General features: G+C 44.1%; 1 protein-coding gene across 1 annotated transcript in view; it reads left to right on the forward strand.

Annotated features, from left to right (window-relative positions):
• LOC117826330 (receptor-type tyrosine-protein phosphatase F-like) overlaps positions 1–13,967 on the forward strand; it is a 462,221-nt gene that overhangs the window by 427,626 nt on the left and 20,628 nt on the right. The window contains exons 28-31 of the mRNA XM_034702308.1: positions 2,808–2,962; positions 6,961–7,073; positions 9,521–9,553; positions 10,979–11,076. Of these exons, the coding sequence (XP_034558199.1) occupies positions 2,808–2,962; positions 6,961–7,073; positions 9,521–9,553; positions 10,979–11,076 (399 nt within the window). The remainder of the gene's footprint in view (positions 1–2,807; positions 2,963–6,960; positions 7,074–9,520; positions 9,554–10,978; positions 11,077–13,967) is intronic.

Consider the following 13,967-nt stretch of genomic DNA (forward strand, 5'->3'; position numbering starts at 1 on the left):
CTGATTTGTAACTTTAATGGGACAGGGAAAACTAAAGTAAGTGATTGTCAGAGAGAGCAGAGAGATAGGATCCCAGTGTTTCAGTTCCCAGGGCAGTCTAAGCCTATAGCAGAATAACTAAGAGCTGGTCCAAGCCTGATCCAGCCCTAACTATAAGCTTTATCAAAAGTAGAGAGGGTGTCTGCCTCCTGGGCCCTGACTGGTAGATGATACCAAAGGAGAGGTGCCTGATAACTGAAGGCTTGACCTCCCATACTACTTTTAGAGACTTTAGGTATGATGAGCAGGCCTGCATGTTGTGAGTGTAGTGTTCTAGAGGGGTAATATGGCACAATGAGCTCTTAAAGATCCAAACGTACCTGACCATTAAGAGCTTTGTAGGTCAGAAGAAGGATTTTACATTATATTCTAGATTTGATGGGGAGCCAGTGTCGAGAAGCTACATCTCTTTGAATTATTATTTTTAATATTCAGTCAGTGGAGGTTAAAATAAAATATTTTATCTGTATTTTATATAAAGTATATGTGTTTGTGTCCTCACACGAAACTGAGATTTGAGTTTTTTTAGTTCTTCTTCTGAATCCAGGTATTTTAAAAACATGGAGTCAAACCACCTCTTGCATTCACCAGCTCTCCTCTAACCATATTGTACACCTCTAATTCAGAAGGGTTAGAGACACACACACACTCGTACATCTCTCACTGTCTGTGACTCACTCTCAGGCTCACACATTCCTCCACTGCACCATCGCTCCATTGTGATATCTCTCTGCGAGGGCATTAGGATCTGCGTGACTGAGCTTTTATCAGATATTAGAGCCGTTCAAATGGATGATCCCAGTACTTTGGCGTGACCAACAGACAAAAAGCCCTCTCTTTTTGTCCGTCTGTCCCCTCTCCTCTTACTCTTCCTCTCCTTATCCTTCTCTGAAAGCACAGCTGCAGTCATTTGTTACACCATCCCCAAAAAAAACTTTTTTTCCCAGGATTCCCTGCAGGGCCGCATCCTACAGCCTTTTTTGGGCCCTCCTGAAGGAACAGGAAGCCTTGTGGTGTCGTCACACTGGCACAGTCCCACCGCTGTGTAGTTTCCCTTTGTTCTTAGATAATAAGTTCACAAAGAAGAGAAGAAAACCAGTCTCATGAGCCCAGTGTGTGTAGCTCTGTGTGAGAGGCAAAGACAAATGCGAAACATCGCTGCAGTAAACTACAGCTCTTATGTGAAAATGTGAGTCTTTTTCCTCCCCTCCTTGAGTTATCTGGTGTCTGCGTCTAATATGAGTCTTGTAGGTTTGCACGTACAGGATTGAGACATGCTGTAACATTCGCACACCCATACAGTAAATTTCCTTCCCCGAGTTGCCGACGAGTACAAGAGATAACAGAGCTATATGACAGAGCGTAGGACTCTTTGAGCCCATCTCAGCTTATCTTTCCAATTAATATCTGCCTGTGTGCCGAAGAGCAGGCTGCTGTGCGGCTAATGATCCGGATTACTGCTGCCTGCCGCCCTGCCACTCCCGCTGCATGCTGGGAGCCCAATTCCCTTCAAGGGCTGCGATCTGTCACCCATGCCCCCTCTGCATACCCGCCTCCCCTCCCAAACCTGCATCCTCCCCTCGTCTTTCAATAGGAGCCACGCTGAGCTCTAATGACAAATGCCTCGCACCTCCTTCTTTCTCTTTCTCATCTGTCACCTTGTTCTCCTGCAGTTGGACTCCGTCTTCTCTCACACACTTTTTTAAACACCACACTGTGTCACCTCGCGCATACTCTCCTCAAACACAAACACACACACACACACACACGCACACACTCTCACACACACAACTTAGTCCCCTCCATCATTTGAAGACGAAGGAGCGGTGAGATGTCTCATTTACAACCAAGGTAGAAACGCACCCTCACCGTCACCTCCTCCTCCTCCTCCTCTTCCGTCACGGTGTGAGCACTAATGAAGAAGAGATGAGTCCTCTCCTGTGCCCCCATTTATCTCTGTGGCCAAGGGACATGCACACTCATCCCTGCCTCTCTGTCTGCGCCTCTCTTACTCTCCTGTCTCGCACCAGCTCTGTCATCATCTCTAACGTGATGCAATGCTTTAATAGAAGCATAATAACTTCATTAAGCACGATGGTTATTGTTTTTGGGAGGGTGTCTTTTTCTTTATTGCTTGTTCTGTTGCATCCTTGAACCGTAGCTTATTATTATCATAAAATAACTTCTCAGGGTGCCAGAAATGTGAAATTTGTAAAGATATCTTGATTCCTTTTCCTTAACTAGGTAGTCTCAGCAAACCCTGTGTGTATTTTTAGTGTTTCATTGTTTCCTACACTGTTACATTACCTACAGACACTTAGAGAATACATGTCTGCTCCTGCAAATCTTTTGATTTGAGAATAAAAGGAGTTGCCTGTTACTTTATCTGTCTTTGGCCCCCATTGTTTGACTCGTATTGACATCACACTTTTGACCTTTTTGTGATCTGAGCACCATCAAAAAACAGCCTGAGTTGAAGGTTTGTGTCTAGCATTTGCATTTCTTCACAGAGTCAAAGATTCACATATAGATTCAGAACATCTTCATACACGGGAGACTTCCTGTTGTTCCTCTCAAATTAAAAACTCTGTGCTAAAGAATGCTCGCATGAACCTCTTCCCCTGTGATGTGTATTTTTATCCTGCTTTTCAGGAAGTCTTAAAACCCCTCAGGTTGAGCATGTTGAGATAAGAAGGGAAAACCTTGCATACATCTCATTGCTCTGAAGTGACCCTACTCTCATGCACCTTTTTTCTTTTCCCCTGCAGATGACTTTTTCAGCCAGTCCCTACTCCGACCCAGTCCAGGTCACAACAAAATTGGCTCAGGGGATGGAGCAGCCCGAGATGTTGTGGGTCATGGGTCCAGTGTTGGCTGTGGTTCTCATCATCATCATTGTCATCGCCATCCTGCTCTTTAAGAAGTAAGAGGCCACGCTCTGTCATTTGTCTCTGCGTTGGTGTGAGGTTGAACTGCAGTGACACTTGTGATTGTAGGTTTCTTTGGGTTGCATCAGGAATGGTAATGAGACATGCTCCTCTCTGCCACTTGCACCACCAGACTGCTCACTCCACCAAACTGTAACATCCGATTTCCTTACCGCAGATACAGTGTAACGGGAAAGGAACCAAAGGCCGATTGATTTGTCTGTCAGAAAATTTCATTTCTCCTCAAAAGATTTTGGCCCAGTTGGCCGTTTTTAGCAGTTCTATGTGAAGTGTCAGTTAAAATGGCAGCTGACATCGCCTTCCTAATAAAAAGCACAGCTTGGCTGTCAAAAACTCTTAGTTAGGAGGGGGAGTTTGTTTTTGCCAAGACCATTGGTCATTTTAAATAAGAAACAGAAGGCTGCCACAGTGGAGCTTAACTCAAATCTCATTCAATAACTCTTAAAGCAGGTCAGCTGCTCCTGTGCTGCACAACATTGATGCAACAAGTACAGGATAGGTACAAAGACAGGGGGCTGTTAAAATTCATTAATTAGGTCATCAAAAACAGTTAGTTTTAGGTTATTTATTCTGTAATCTTGAATATTTTCCTTTAAACTTTGACATTTTGTTTTGTCTTTGAAAAGTGACTATTTGCATTTTGGACAATTGGTCAGACAAAACTTTGAGCTCATGACTTTTGGCTTAAAAAATGAATATGAATTGATAATTCAGGGTTCTATTGATCTTAGCTTTCGATAATATAATACAAATGTATTAATTTAAAAAAAAACATTCATTTTGACATTTATTTGTATTTATTTACCATTCTGTTAAAACTTGATATGCTCCAATAGATATTTATAATATTAAGTATTTATAAGCAGAATGCTCATCCCAATACACAGGAAGCCAAGATGATTTCATCGAGTGTTCGAGCTAAAAATGGTGGGAAACAAAAGAATGAGAATGTGTAAGAAAGAATGAGACAAGCAAAAACAACTCACATTATAAGTGAACCATGAATCCTTCTAAAAAGAATCTAAAGGAACAGCTGAGAGTAAACAAGTTGCTGATTGAATGTTAGTAGATAGTTTCATCTTCATGCTGTACACTACACACGAGCAGCCTGCCTTTAGGTTTCTTAGCATCAAACATTTATGTCCATGTTCACACTCGTGTCTAAATTCTATTACCTGCGAGCCATTGTTTACCTCACTTGACTCTTCTCCCAGAATCAGTCCCACCCCCCTGCCTCTCCTGATAGCTCCATTACAATTTCTCCCTTTCACATCATAGCTATTCTCCAACCTGCCATCCACAGCAGTACAGACTGCTGTGTGGCTGCGGTCTCCAGCACTCAGAGAGCGACCGGTTAATAATAGGCCTTGAGACAGCTCACTGCTGAGTAGCACATCCTCTGTCTGGAAGCCTTTTCTCCATGTAGACACAGATCGACAGGAGGGGACTGTGGGGAGGTGGCGGTGTGCCCTTTTTCACTGTGGACTGGCAGTACATGTGCAAAGGAATAATCACACCCTACCTAAGGTTGTTATTGCTACCTGCGTATTTGCCAAGACCAACAGTAGCACTGAACAAAGACGAGGTTATTCTAGAAAGTCTCTCGTATGTGTTAAGATACATTTTATGATGTGCTCTGAATATTTGGTTGATATTTTTGGATGAACTGGATTTAGCTCTCTAAAAATAAAATAGAAGTTTTAGTTTCACATGAATAATAATTACCTTTTAATCCCCCCCTTCTTTTTATCCTTTGTGAATGCAGCAAACAGGAAAGGTGGGTACATTCACTGTAACATCATTCACAACTCCATCCCTCACCACCCGAGTCCCTCTCATTCGTGTTGTGAAATTGCTGGAATTCATCAGCTCTTTGGGTTACGGGGTCAGCTTCCTCTCAGGTCCTGTAGGCATTACTCAAAAAAACTCCACTCAAACAGAATTAAAAAGAATCCTTTTTAAATTGGCATGTCTAATCTAATTTGTTCAGTTTTGCATGACTTACAAGACATGAGAGGCAGCAGACTCTGCAGCCCTTGATAACCGGGGTCAGAGGAACCCCCGGGTCACCTTGGTGCACCAGTGCATGTTCCACATCCAGTGCCAGTGTTCCCCCTTCAGATCGTCCTGTCTGCCAGGGTTTGTCTCCGTGCTGTGTTTCATTATCCAGCCAGTGTCAGTGCGCCCCTTCAGGATTGGCCCCATCTGAATATGCCAAGGCATCACCTGCTGCTGAATGGGCCATTGTGAATTAAATGCCAGACAGGGAAACTGCTGAAAAAGAAATGTTCCCATCTTTTAAGCTGACATTTTCCACTGAGACCCATTCCTCCAGTCCCCCCCCCTCTCCCTGATTCCTCGTGGCAGGAGTCTCAACAAAGGGCCCTGTTCTACCCTCATTAAACACACCCTGTACTGCATGCACTTATGCACCCACACTGTATGTGTGTGTGTGTGTGTGTGTGTGTGTGTGTGTTTGTGTGTGTGTGTGTGTGTGTGTGTGTGTGTGTGTGTGTGTGTGTGTGTGTGTGTGTGTGTGTGTGTGTGTGTGTGTGTGAGTACTCACATTCTCACACATCTTAACCCCTCACTTTGAGCCTGAGATGAATAACCCCATTGAAATTTCTGCAGTGTTTACTTTAGCCCAGCACTAAAGTGTCATGTAGATTGGCATCTTATTGGGTCAGGGGGAGACATGAGGGGTGTGGAGAACAGCCCACAGATGCCCAACTCTTTCAACCCACCCACCCCCAACCCAGCCCCACACCAACAGTGTTCTCTGGGAAAACCGGATACGGTCTGGCTCAGCTCTCAGCTGGAGAGGAAAAGATGCTTGTCATAGATTAGCCGTCACGCTGCTAGCATTAGCTTAAGCCCCTGCAGCATAAGATAACAGGTGGCAGTGAGGCCCAGGCCCCAGCAGCATGAGGTGGTCGGGGTTAAGGCTGTGTGTGCACCACCAGCTTTATACATTCTCACCACGCCAGGCTTCAACAGAAGGCCCTGCTCCTGCCTAAAACCCGTGCTCGCCACTTGCAAATGGAGTGCAATGAGATGTGAAATTTCCACAGGGCGCCCTGATGCTTCTTTCCGCCCATTTCCATTTGCAGTCTGAAGGCTTGTGAGTCTGCAGCTGTATCTGTGTGTCTGTGTGTAGCTGTGAAAAGGGAGAGAGGTGGGCAAGCGTACATCTGTGTGTGTATGTCAACAGATGCTGGCTGTCTGAACATTAGAATACAGGCGGTTTGCGTTTTCTATCCCTCTGTCCGCCTGATGGACAAAGCTGTGGTTGACTGAGCCGAGCCAGTCTGAGCTGTACTCTCCTGTTCGGTGCTATGCTAGACTCGGCTAGGCCGGGCCTGGCAGTGCAGGTGCTGCAGAGCTGGTCTAATTACCCAGTGTTGTGCCACCCAGCTGATGAGCTAATTACAGCAGCCGCCTGTTTTCCTCTCAATCTGGAAAGCCAGTAAACACAATGTGTTGTTAGCGCACACACACACAGCAGCGAAAATCACACATTTTAATCTTTGCTACACACAAACATGCACTCATGTACACATACCCACACAGCAGCTGTCACCTATCCAGCGGCAAACATACCAACCCTAGCCCACTCCAGGAAAATGATGCGGTTCCTTCAAACACATTAAACTCCAGTTGGCAAACTAATGGGGCTAATTCCCTGGTACCTACTGTCTTTTGAATTGCTGGTCCTCAGAACTAGTTTTGAAAACAATTAACAATCAGCCATTAGCCTCATCAAGTGTGCAGCACAGTAGGGATGTGTGCATTGTTCCTCAGTCCTCTGTTCTAACCATATAGAGGAAATTAATGTCACTCTTAATCATCCTGTCATTTTCACTTGTAGTTAGCTGGAGTATTTGATGGATAGAGTTATATTAAACTGCACCATGTATGTGGTCTCAGCTTTCAAATGTGGTTAATGCTCCAATTTTAATTTCTGCCACCTCAGGAAGCGAGCATCACCCTTACCCAAAGATGAGCACTCAGGCGGGGTGAAAGACTCCCTGCTGGCCAACTCCTCCGACCCTGTGGAGATGAGAAGACTTAACTACCAGACTCCAGGTAAAAAAAAACATGATTTCAGCCTTACTGTATGCAGCTCATTCTGATTCAATGTACTTTGATTTGCTGTGTGACTTCAAATGTGATAACAGGAATACTGTGCATGACAATATGTGACTATATATCTGTTAAACTCTGATTTAAAGCACATTTCAGATCCTTGATGATGGAGAACACCTGCATTCTTTATGATTTGGCTGTATTACAATTTGGATGTATATTCTCCCAACATGTTTTAGCATCAGATTGTACAAGAATCTTGCTCTAATATGACTTTATTTACGAGCTCTTACAGGACTATGCTTTGAGTTTTGTGTGTCTCTACCTCCAGTTTAAATTGAATTCAGGGATTTGAGAGAGCGCACGTTCAGTCCTCATTTCTTTTCTTTAATGAAAATATTTAAAGCTACAGTCTGCCTTTGTGCCAGAGGACCTGAGAGGGTTTCATTGCAGGAAAATTATACCTGAAACTCATCAACTGATCCAATCACGAACCTTCAGAAAGGATACAAAGATGACTCATTCCTTTTATAGTATTTTCTGATACCCTGAATGGCAGATGTTACATTCTGTTTTTCCCCCTTTTCAACTAAACTCTAACAGAACTTCGAATTTACTTCTGCAATGAACACCTGCCCACCTTTCTGTGATGGATCTCTTGTTCGTAGGAGCTTTATTGCTGGTGTTGCTGTATCAGATTTATGTGCCTTGCTTGTTTTGTTATTCATCTGAATCTGACCAGCTAAAAAAAAAAAGTGGTGAGAGAAAATAAGCAAATCATGTTAGCTGTCATGCCCGTCTGTGGAGGTATCAGAGGAATCAGACCGAGTGGATTCAGATTCCATCCACGTGCACTAGTAAAGTGGGGTGGGTTGGAGAGGATGGAGTTGGGGGGTTGTGTCAGGGTGCCCGCCTCAGCATCAGCCTTCTTCCTTTTTTCATTCTGATCTCCTCCCTCCTCTCCCGGTCCGTGCTCCTCCTCCCTCCATGAGCTCCTTTCATTCCCTCTAGCTGGTAATGAGTCCTGCTGCCTCTGATGTCAAGGTGAGCCAGGCTGAGGGAACAATGGAGCTGAGAGAAAATGTCAACCTCTGTGCAGGCGCGCGGTTGTGTGTCTCTCTGTGTGTTTTCTGTGTGTGCCAGTGTGTGTGTATCCCTTCTCACGGGTTATTAAAGATCCTGTTCCCCTACACACACACACACACACGCACGCACACACACACACACACACACACACACAGCCCCTTTGAACCCCTGCAGAGGAATTAAGCAGCGCTGCCGCTCTAAAAGAGCCCTGTTCTTCCATCCTCCCACTCCACCTCTTTCCTCTTTTGTCTTTCATTTCTCCCTGTAGGGTAATCTCTCCCTTTTTCTTTTCCCCTTTCTTCCCCTCTGTACGTCAACATTTATCTCCTTCTTTCTCTGCCTTCACTCCTCACTGTTTTGCTCCATGAGTGGTGATTATCAAAAATCACCATGGCTGCGTCTCGCTGGTGAAAACATGCGAGGTTCCCGGGCTGAGCTAAGTGAATATTGAGCAGTCTGCTTCTCTGTGCTCTTGCTTTCTCTCTCTTTGATTTGCCCACAGCAGGTGAACATTCCTGCTCTGATTCTGATTGTTGTTAAGTGGTCCAGCCGATTGCAGCTCATGTCTCCGGCACATTGGTTTGTTAAACAGACCCTGGCTGTATCGTCCTTATGGCACTTCAGCAGCAGGCGTGTGCTTCTATGAGTAAATGACCTGGTTTATTCTTGGCAGACCTGGTTCAGATAGTATCTGCAACTACCTAATCAAGTTCACATGTGTTTGACCCTGCAGATAAAGCATCTTCTGGAGGGAAATTCTGGTTTCATACAACAATATCAGTTTGCATTTAACTCATCAATCACATTTCAACACATGAATGTTCTTAAAAAACTGATAACATTAATTTATCTTTGAGAGACAAAGTCTCCTGGTTAAATTCATATATTAAAATATGCACAGTTTCATGTGCAGTAAGGGGATATTAACAGTCTGCCTGTCTTATAATCAACAACATGTATTTAATGTCTCCAGATCTTAGCAGTTCCTTTGATGACTGTAATTTTGTCCAAAGTGAAAACCAAAATGATTTCTATCACGACGACTGTGAAACCCAAGTTACAATAAAAGGAGATTTTCCTTTAACACTTGAGAGAACATATGTAGTGGCCTTTCTGCAGGAGTGCTCTTTACACTGAGCAGTCTCAGGGGAGCATTTTAAAGTCAAGCTTTGTATGCACTTCTGTTTAACAACCCAAACCACCCTTCTACAATTGTCCTGAGAGGATATACACCCCCTGCTGCACGCTCCAGCTTACATTAAAGGTTATTTGCAGATACTTTTTGGCCTGGTCTGACCCTGAGACACCGCCATTGATTGAGTGTTCTTCTTCCTCCCTCCTTCACTCTCCTCTCTCCGCAGGTCCCAGCTCTCATCGCTGCCCCAACACTCCAAGTTAGTCTGCTCTCTCACCTACTGTGTATTTCCCACACATGCAGTCTCGTCCTCCCCCTCTCACCCCTGATCACATTCCCCTCGTTGTGATTCCTGACAGACATCACAAGCCCCACAAGCTTGTAGCCTCTGGCACTCCATGGATGCAGCAGTGTCCTCTTGGCTGTAAGCTTCCAACAACATGTTTTGGTGTGGAAGCAGAGGACCGGATGGTTTCATGGATAGCTAGGCAGTGCAGACGGTTACTCTGGCTGTACATCATTCTTCTCTATGGCTCACTCTCCATTTACCCAACAACATGTTCATGAAAGACCTGGCAGAGCACGTCAAAACACACACACTGACGTCCCTCTTTGTGATAGTATTAAATTAGTGTAATTGGTCAGGTCTCATCTTGTGCAGTGGCCATAGTTACCAGCCATTAGCCAGTAGCATTACAGTGATAATGAGCTTGCTGCAGTAGCTCATCTGAAAGCATGACCCATGACCCTACAGATGTGCTCTGCCAAAGGCACTAATTTTAATATTTATACCTTTTGAAAGTGTCTCTCTGATCTCTATGTGACTTCCAGGCTACATGTAAGGTTAATGATGCTCCCTGTATAACTTCAGAGCTTCTTCATGCGTCGCATACAGTTCACTTTGAACACACGAGGCAAGTTCCCAACAATCCGTTTAAGTGCAGAGCCTTGCCAAGTTCAGAGGCACAGGGGGAATTTGTGTCGGTAGATTAGCAATAAATCATCCAATAACCCAGCGATGAGAAATCTACAGAGCAGCAGGGGGGTTGTTTGAAATTAATCCCAGCCCAAGCGCTCCAGGCTGGGCCGAAAGATAGTCCATTGTTGGGGAACAGATTTTCAAAGAAATGAGTTTTGGCTGGTGACCAGTCAGGTTTTTTTTTCTCTCTGGGAAGTGACAGTGTGACTGATTTGGAGAGACTTGTGGGTTCCTTCTCTGATCCCACCTCTGCCACCGATTGAGCGTTGTGGAGTCAGAGAGATGTCTGCCTCCCGCTTCCTTCCAGGAGCATGCTCACCCAGTCACTCATGAGCATTGCCGTGCTAGCCCCACCTCTGTCCTCCTCACTTAGCATGACGATATCACCAAATGTCACCAAATGTCACCAGCCTGTTTCAAATGTGCTCTCCCTTTCTCTCTCTCTCTCTCTCTCTCTCTCTCTCTCTCTCTCTCTCTCTCTCTCTCTCTTGCTCTCCCTCTCTCTCTTCATGCATTGTTGAACAAAGTGCACTCTCCTCACCGTTACACTGCCACCTCATGGTCCCACTGGCAGCCTCTCTCACCCTGTGGTCCAACCAGTGTTTTTGTGTAAGTCCATTAGCATGTCTTACCCAGGACCAGCAAGATCTCATTCTTTGTTTCTGTCTTTTTCCCCCCTTCCTCTCCCTACTCATCCTCTCCCAGGAATGAGGGAGCATCCGCCAATCACTGTCGTTGACCTGGCTGACCACATAGAGCGCCTGAAGGCCAACGATGGCCTCCGCTTCTCCCAGGAGTATGAGGTAAGAGCTCCACACTGGTGCAGAATCAGTGTTTTCTTTGTCAGGCGTATAAATGAGTTTCTTTGTTGTCTTGTCTGCGAGGAAGATTTCTGTTTATGCCTATTTGATCCTTTATGCATGTATTCTAATGGATTATAGAAGACTTCTTTCACAGACATTCTTCAGTCATTTTTACAACTCTATTACCATTCCCACCAGGAAACCAACACTTACATTAAATGCTGCGAGATGCTTTTTCACAAAACTAGCAGGTGGCGGGTTGCTTAAGCAATCTGTGTGCAGCTTGATGTTTCCCCTAAGAATGTTATTTTGCAGGCGGTCTCTCCGATGCAACTCAGTGAGGGATTATCTCTTGTCAGTGTTCTCCCTAAAAAAAAAAGAGTTAGCAAATTTGCATTTAAAGTGCCACATAGTCGGCTTGGGGACAAAGCAAGGCCAGATGAAGAAGAGCGGCATCCTTGAATACTGAAAAACAAGAGCTGTCTTTTATTTAGTTCTCCTGATTGTTCGATCTGTTTTGTCTAATCAGTGCTATTCTTCACATTGATGGATACAACAAGGCTGTAGAATGATTGTAGATCTTTCGGATTTCGTTTTTTTTACTCTCCCTGAAAGGCTATGTGATTGCCTCTGCCTGTTTTTCTGTGACCAGCATATGTTGCTGCAGCATGAAATCTGCTGTGCAATTTCACACTCCTGAGAAAAACAACAAAATTGTTGTGGTGACCTCACAACCTTACCCCGAGCAACACCACAAGCTCCAACTTTAGCCAACATTATGTTTCTGTTCTGCTGCCCTGTCCAGTGTTTACTGCGAAAATAACATCTATTTGATAGCTTTATGTAACCACTGAATCATCTACCCAGTGGTCCTGCCTGCATAAAAGAAATCATTCAGAACCATATACGGTGCAAACAGTAATATAGTGTTTGTGAGTTTTGGCTAATGTGACTAAGGCCTGTTTCATTTCATCTTTTTATCTTCATTGTAGTACTCCAGGCTCAAATTAAGGCATTCTAATACAACAGCCTCCGTAAGGTTAGAGTGTTGGGTTTTTGTCTAAACTGTGGGTGGTGTTGATTAAACATTTTGGAGGATGCAGTCTGTAAAGCTGCTAAATTGTGTTTTTGTCATACAAAGAGGTATTTCTTACAATCTGCCTCCTTAATCCATGAGGGCACCCACAACATTTAAAGACACATGGCTTTGTTTATATCTGTGTCTTATAATTTAAGAAGAAATATGAATTAATAATGTGTTGGATACAAATCCACACATTTTATGATACAGTGCATATTTGAATCTTCTTTACTGGGTTCAGTGTAAAGCTAACCAGGGACATAATTAAAGCATGGTAGAAATCTGCACTCAATTAAGTGCTTTCTTGTGTTGCTCAGTGTCCCTCCAGATCACCCCGGACAGTTGAGTTAGTATAAACCAATCAAGCCAGAGAAGTGGCTTGTATGACTACGGGCATTCAGCCCGGCTGCGTTCCCTCCTTGTACAATTCCAAGTCGGGGAAGACCCCCTCCATGGCCCGGCAGATGGCCGCCCCTCTCTGCGCCAGCCAAGGCACAGTGGCAGAGCTCATGGTGCTTTGTCACAGTCACGTTCGCCGGCTGCTCCCGTCGCGCCTTCCCCGAAGGAGCGGAATTTGTCGAGGCTTCACCGCCTCTTCTTGCTGATGTTTTAGGCAGCCTGACACTTCCTCTACCACCAACGCCTGTCCGCATCACACTGAGCAATGTGCACACTGGGTAATGAGCAGAATTTGTCAATCAGGCATGCTGCAGCTCCCCCTGACAGTCTTTTTATTGCAGGAAGCATTACCACGCTGCAGTCGTCATACAGCAGCATCATTATGTTCATTTGAAAGCATTTTCAGTGTGTCAGCAAGAATAACTTAGGCGTTTGCTTTTCACCTTTTTTGCCTTCCCTGGCTAACATGCTTACTAGTTGTCATCAGTCTAGTGGTCTCCCTGTGTTTGCTGGGCTCTCAAATAGATGTGACATGTTATGACTGCAAATGAAATCTTCCTCTTCCTGCTGGCCGTCATAGACAGGGAAATTGGCAGTGCTGAGCTCATCAGCAGCAATGGACCAATACTTACATTACTACTGCTGACTTATTTGGAGCTGAAGTGGATGATTTCTTGCACAAGAGCACTTCATATTTCATACATCTTGTCCAAAATCATATAACATGTACATGGCTTTCTCTGAAATAGCTAACACAAATGAGCATCCTGTGGTACCAGTCAGCTATTTTCATGCACGTGTGCAATAATACAAAAAAAACACAATTTATAAATGGCTTTTTGAATTAATAAAAGAAAACATCCAAGCATTTTTCTCTTGCTGTGTTAACCAACGGCACGTTTTTATAAATAAGTTCCTAGTATTCACTATGCAGCAGATAGAAGTTGGATTAATTTGCATTTACTTGTCAGAGGGTTTAAAATTTCAATAAAATGTGCCTTAAATTCGAATGAAAAATTGTTATAGTGAGAGCTTGACAGTGACCACAGTCAGCTTTTAAATTTGCTGTCCCCAGGATTAGTTTGTATGATGTTCATAAAAGAGTCACAAACAACAGCAGGAACACACCTTTAAAATGTGATATTTTATTCATAAAGTGTCTACAGGTATCACGTTTCATCATCTATTCTATTAGTTGTTCAATAATTATTATCATCGTGTTCAAGCTGTCAGTTTTGGGGCATAAAATAACCTTGAATAATTAAACTCTTGCTAAAGCCATGTTAAGTAAGTGTGGGAATTTGGAAGGTGTCATTCTGACTCCTGCTGGATTTGTGGGGCGAAAGGTCTGGGGAATTAGTGGACATGGTTCCGGTGTGAGCTGAGGGGGATCGATACAGAATAACAAGAG

This window comes from Notolabrus celidotus, chromosome 15 (genome assembly GCF_009762535.1).
Source record: "Notolabrus celidotus isolate fNotCel1 chromosome 15, fNotCel1.pri, whole genome shotgun sequence".
NCBI classification, from domain to species: Eukaryota; Metazoa; Chordata; class Actinopteri; order Labriformes; family Labridae; genus Notolabrus; species Notolabrus celidotus.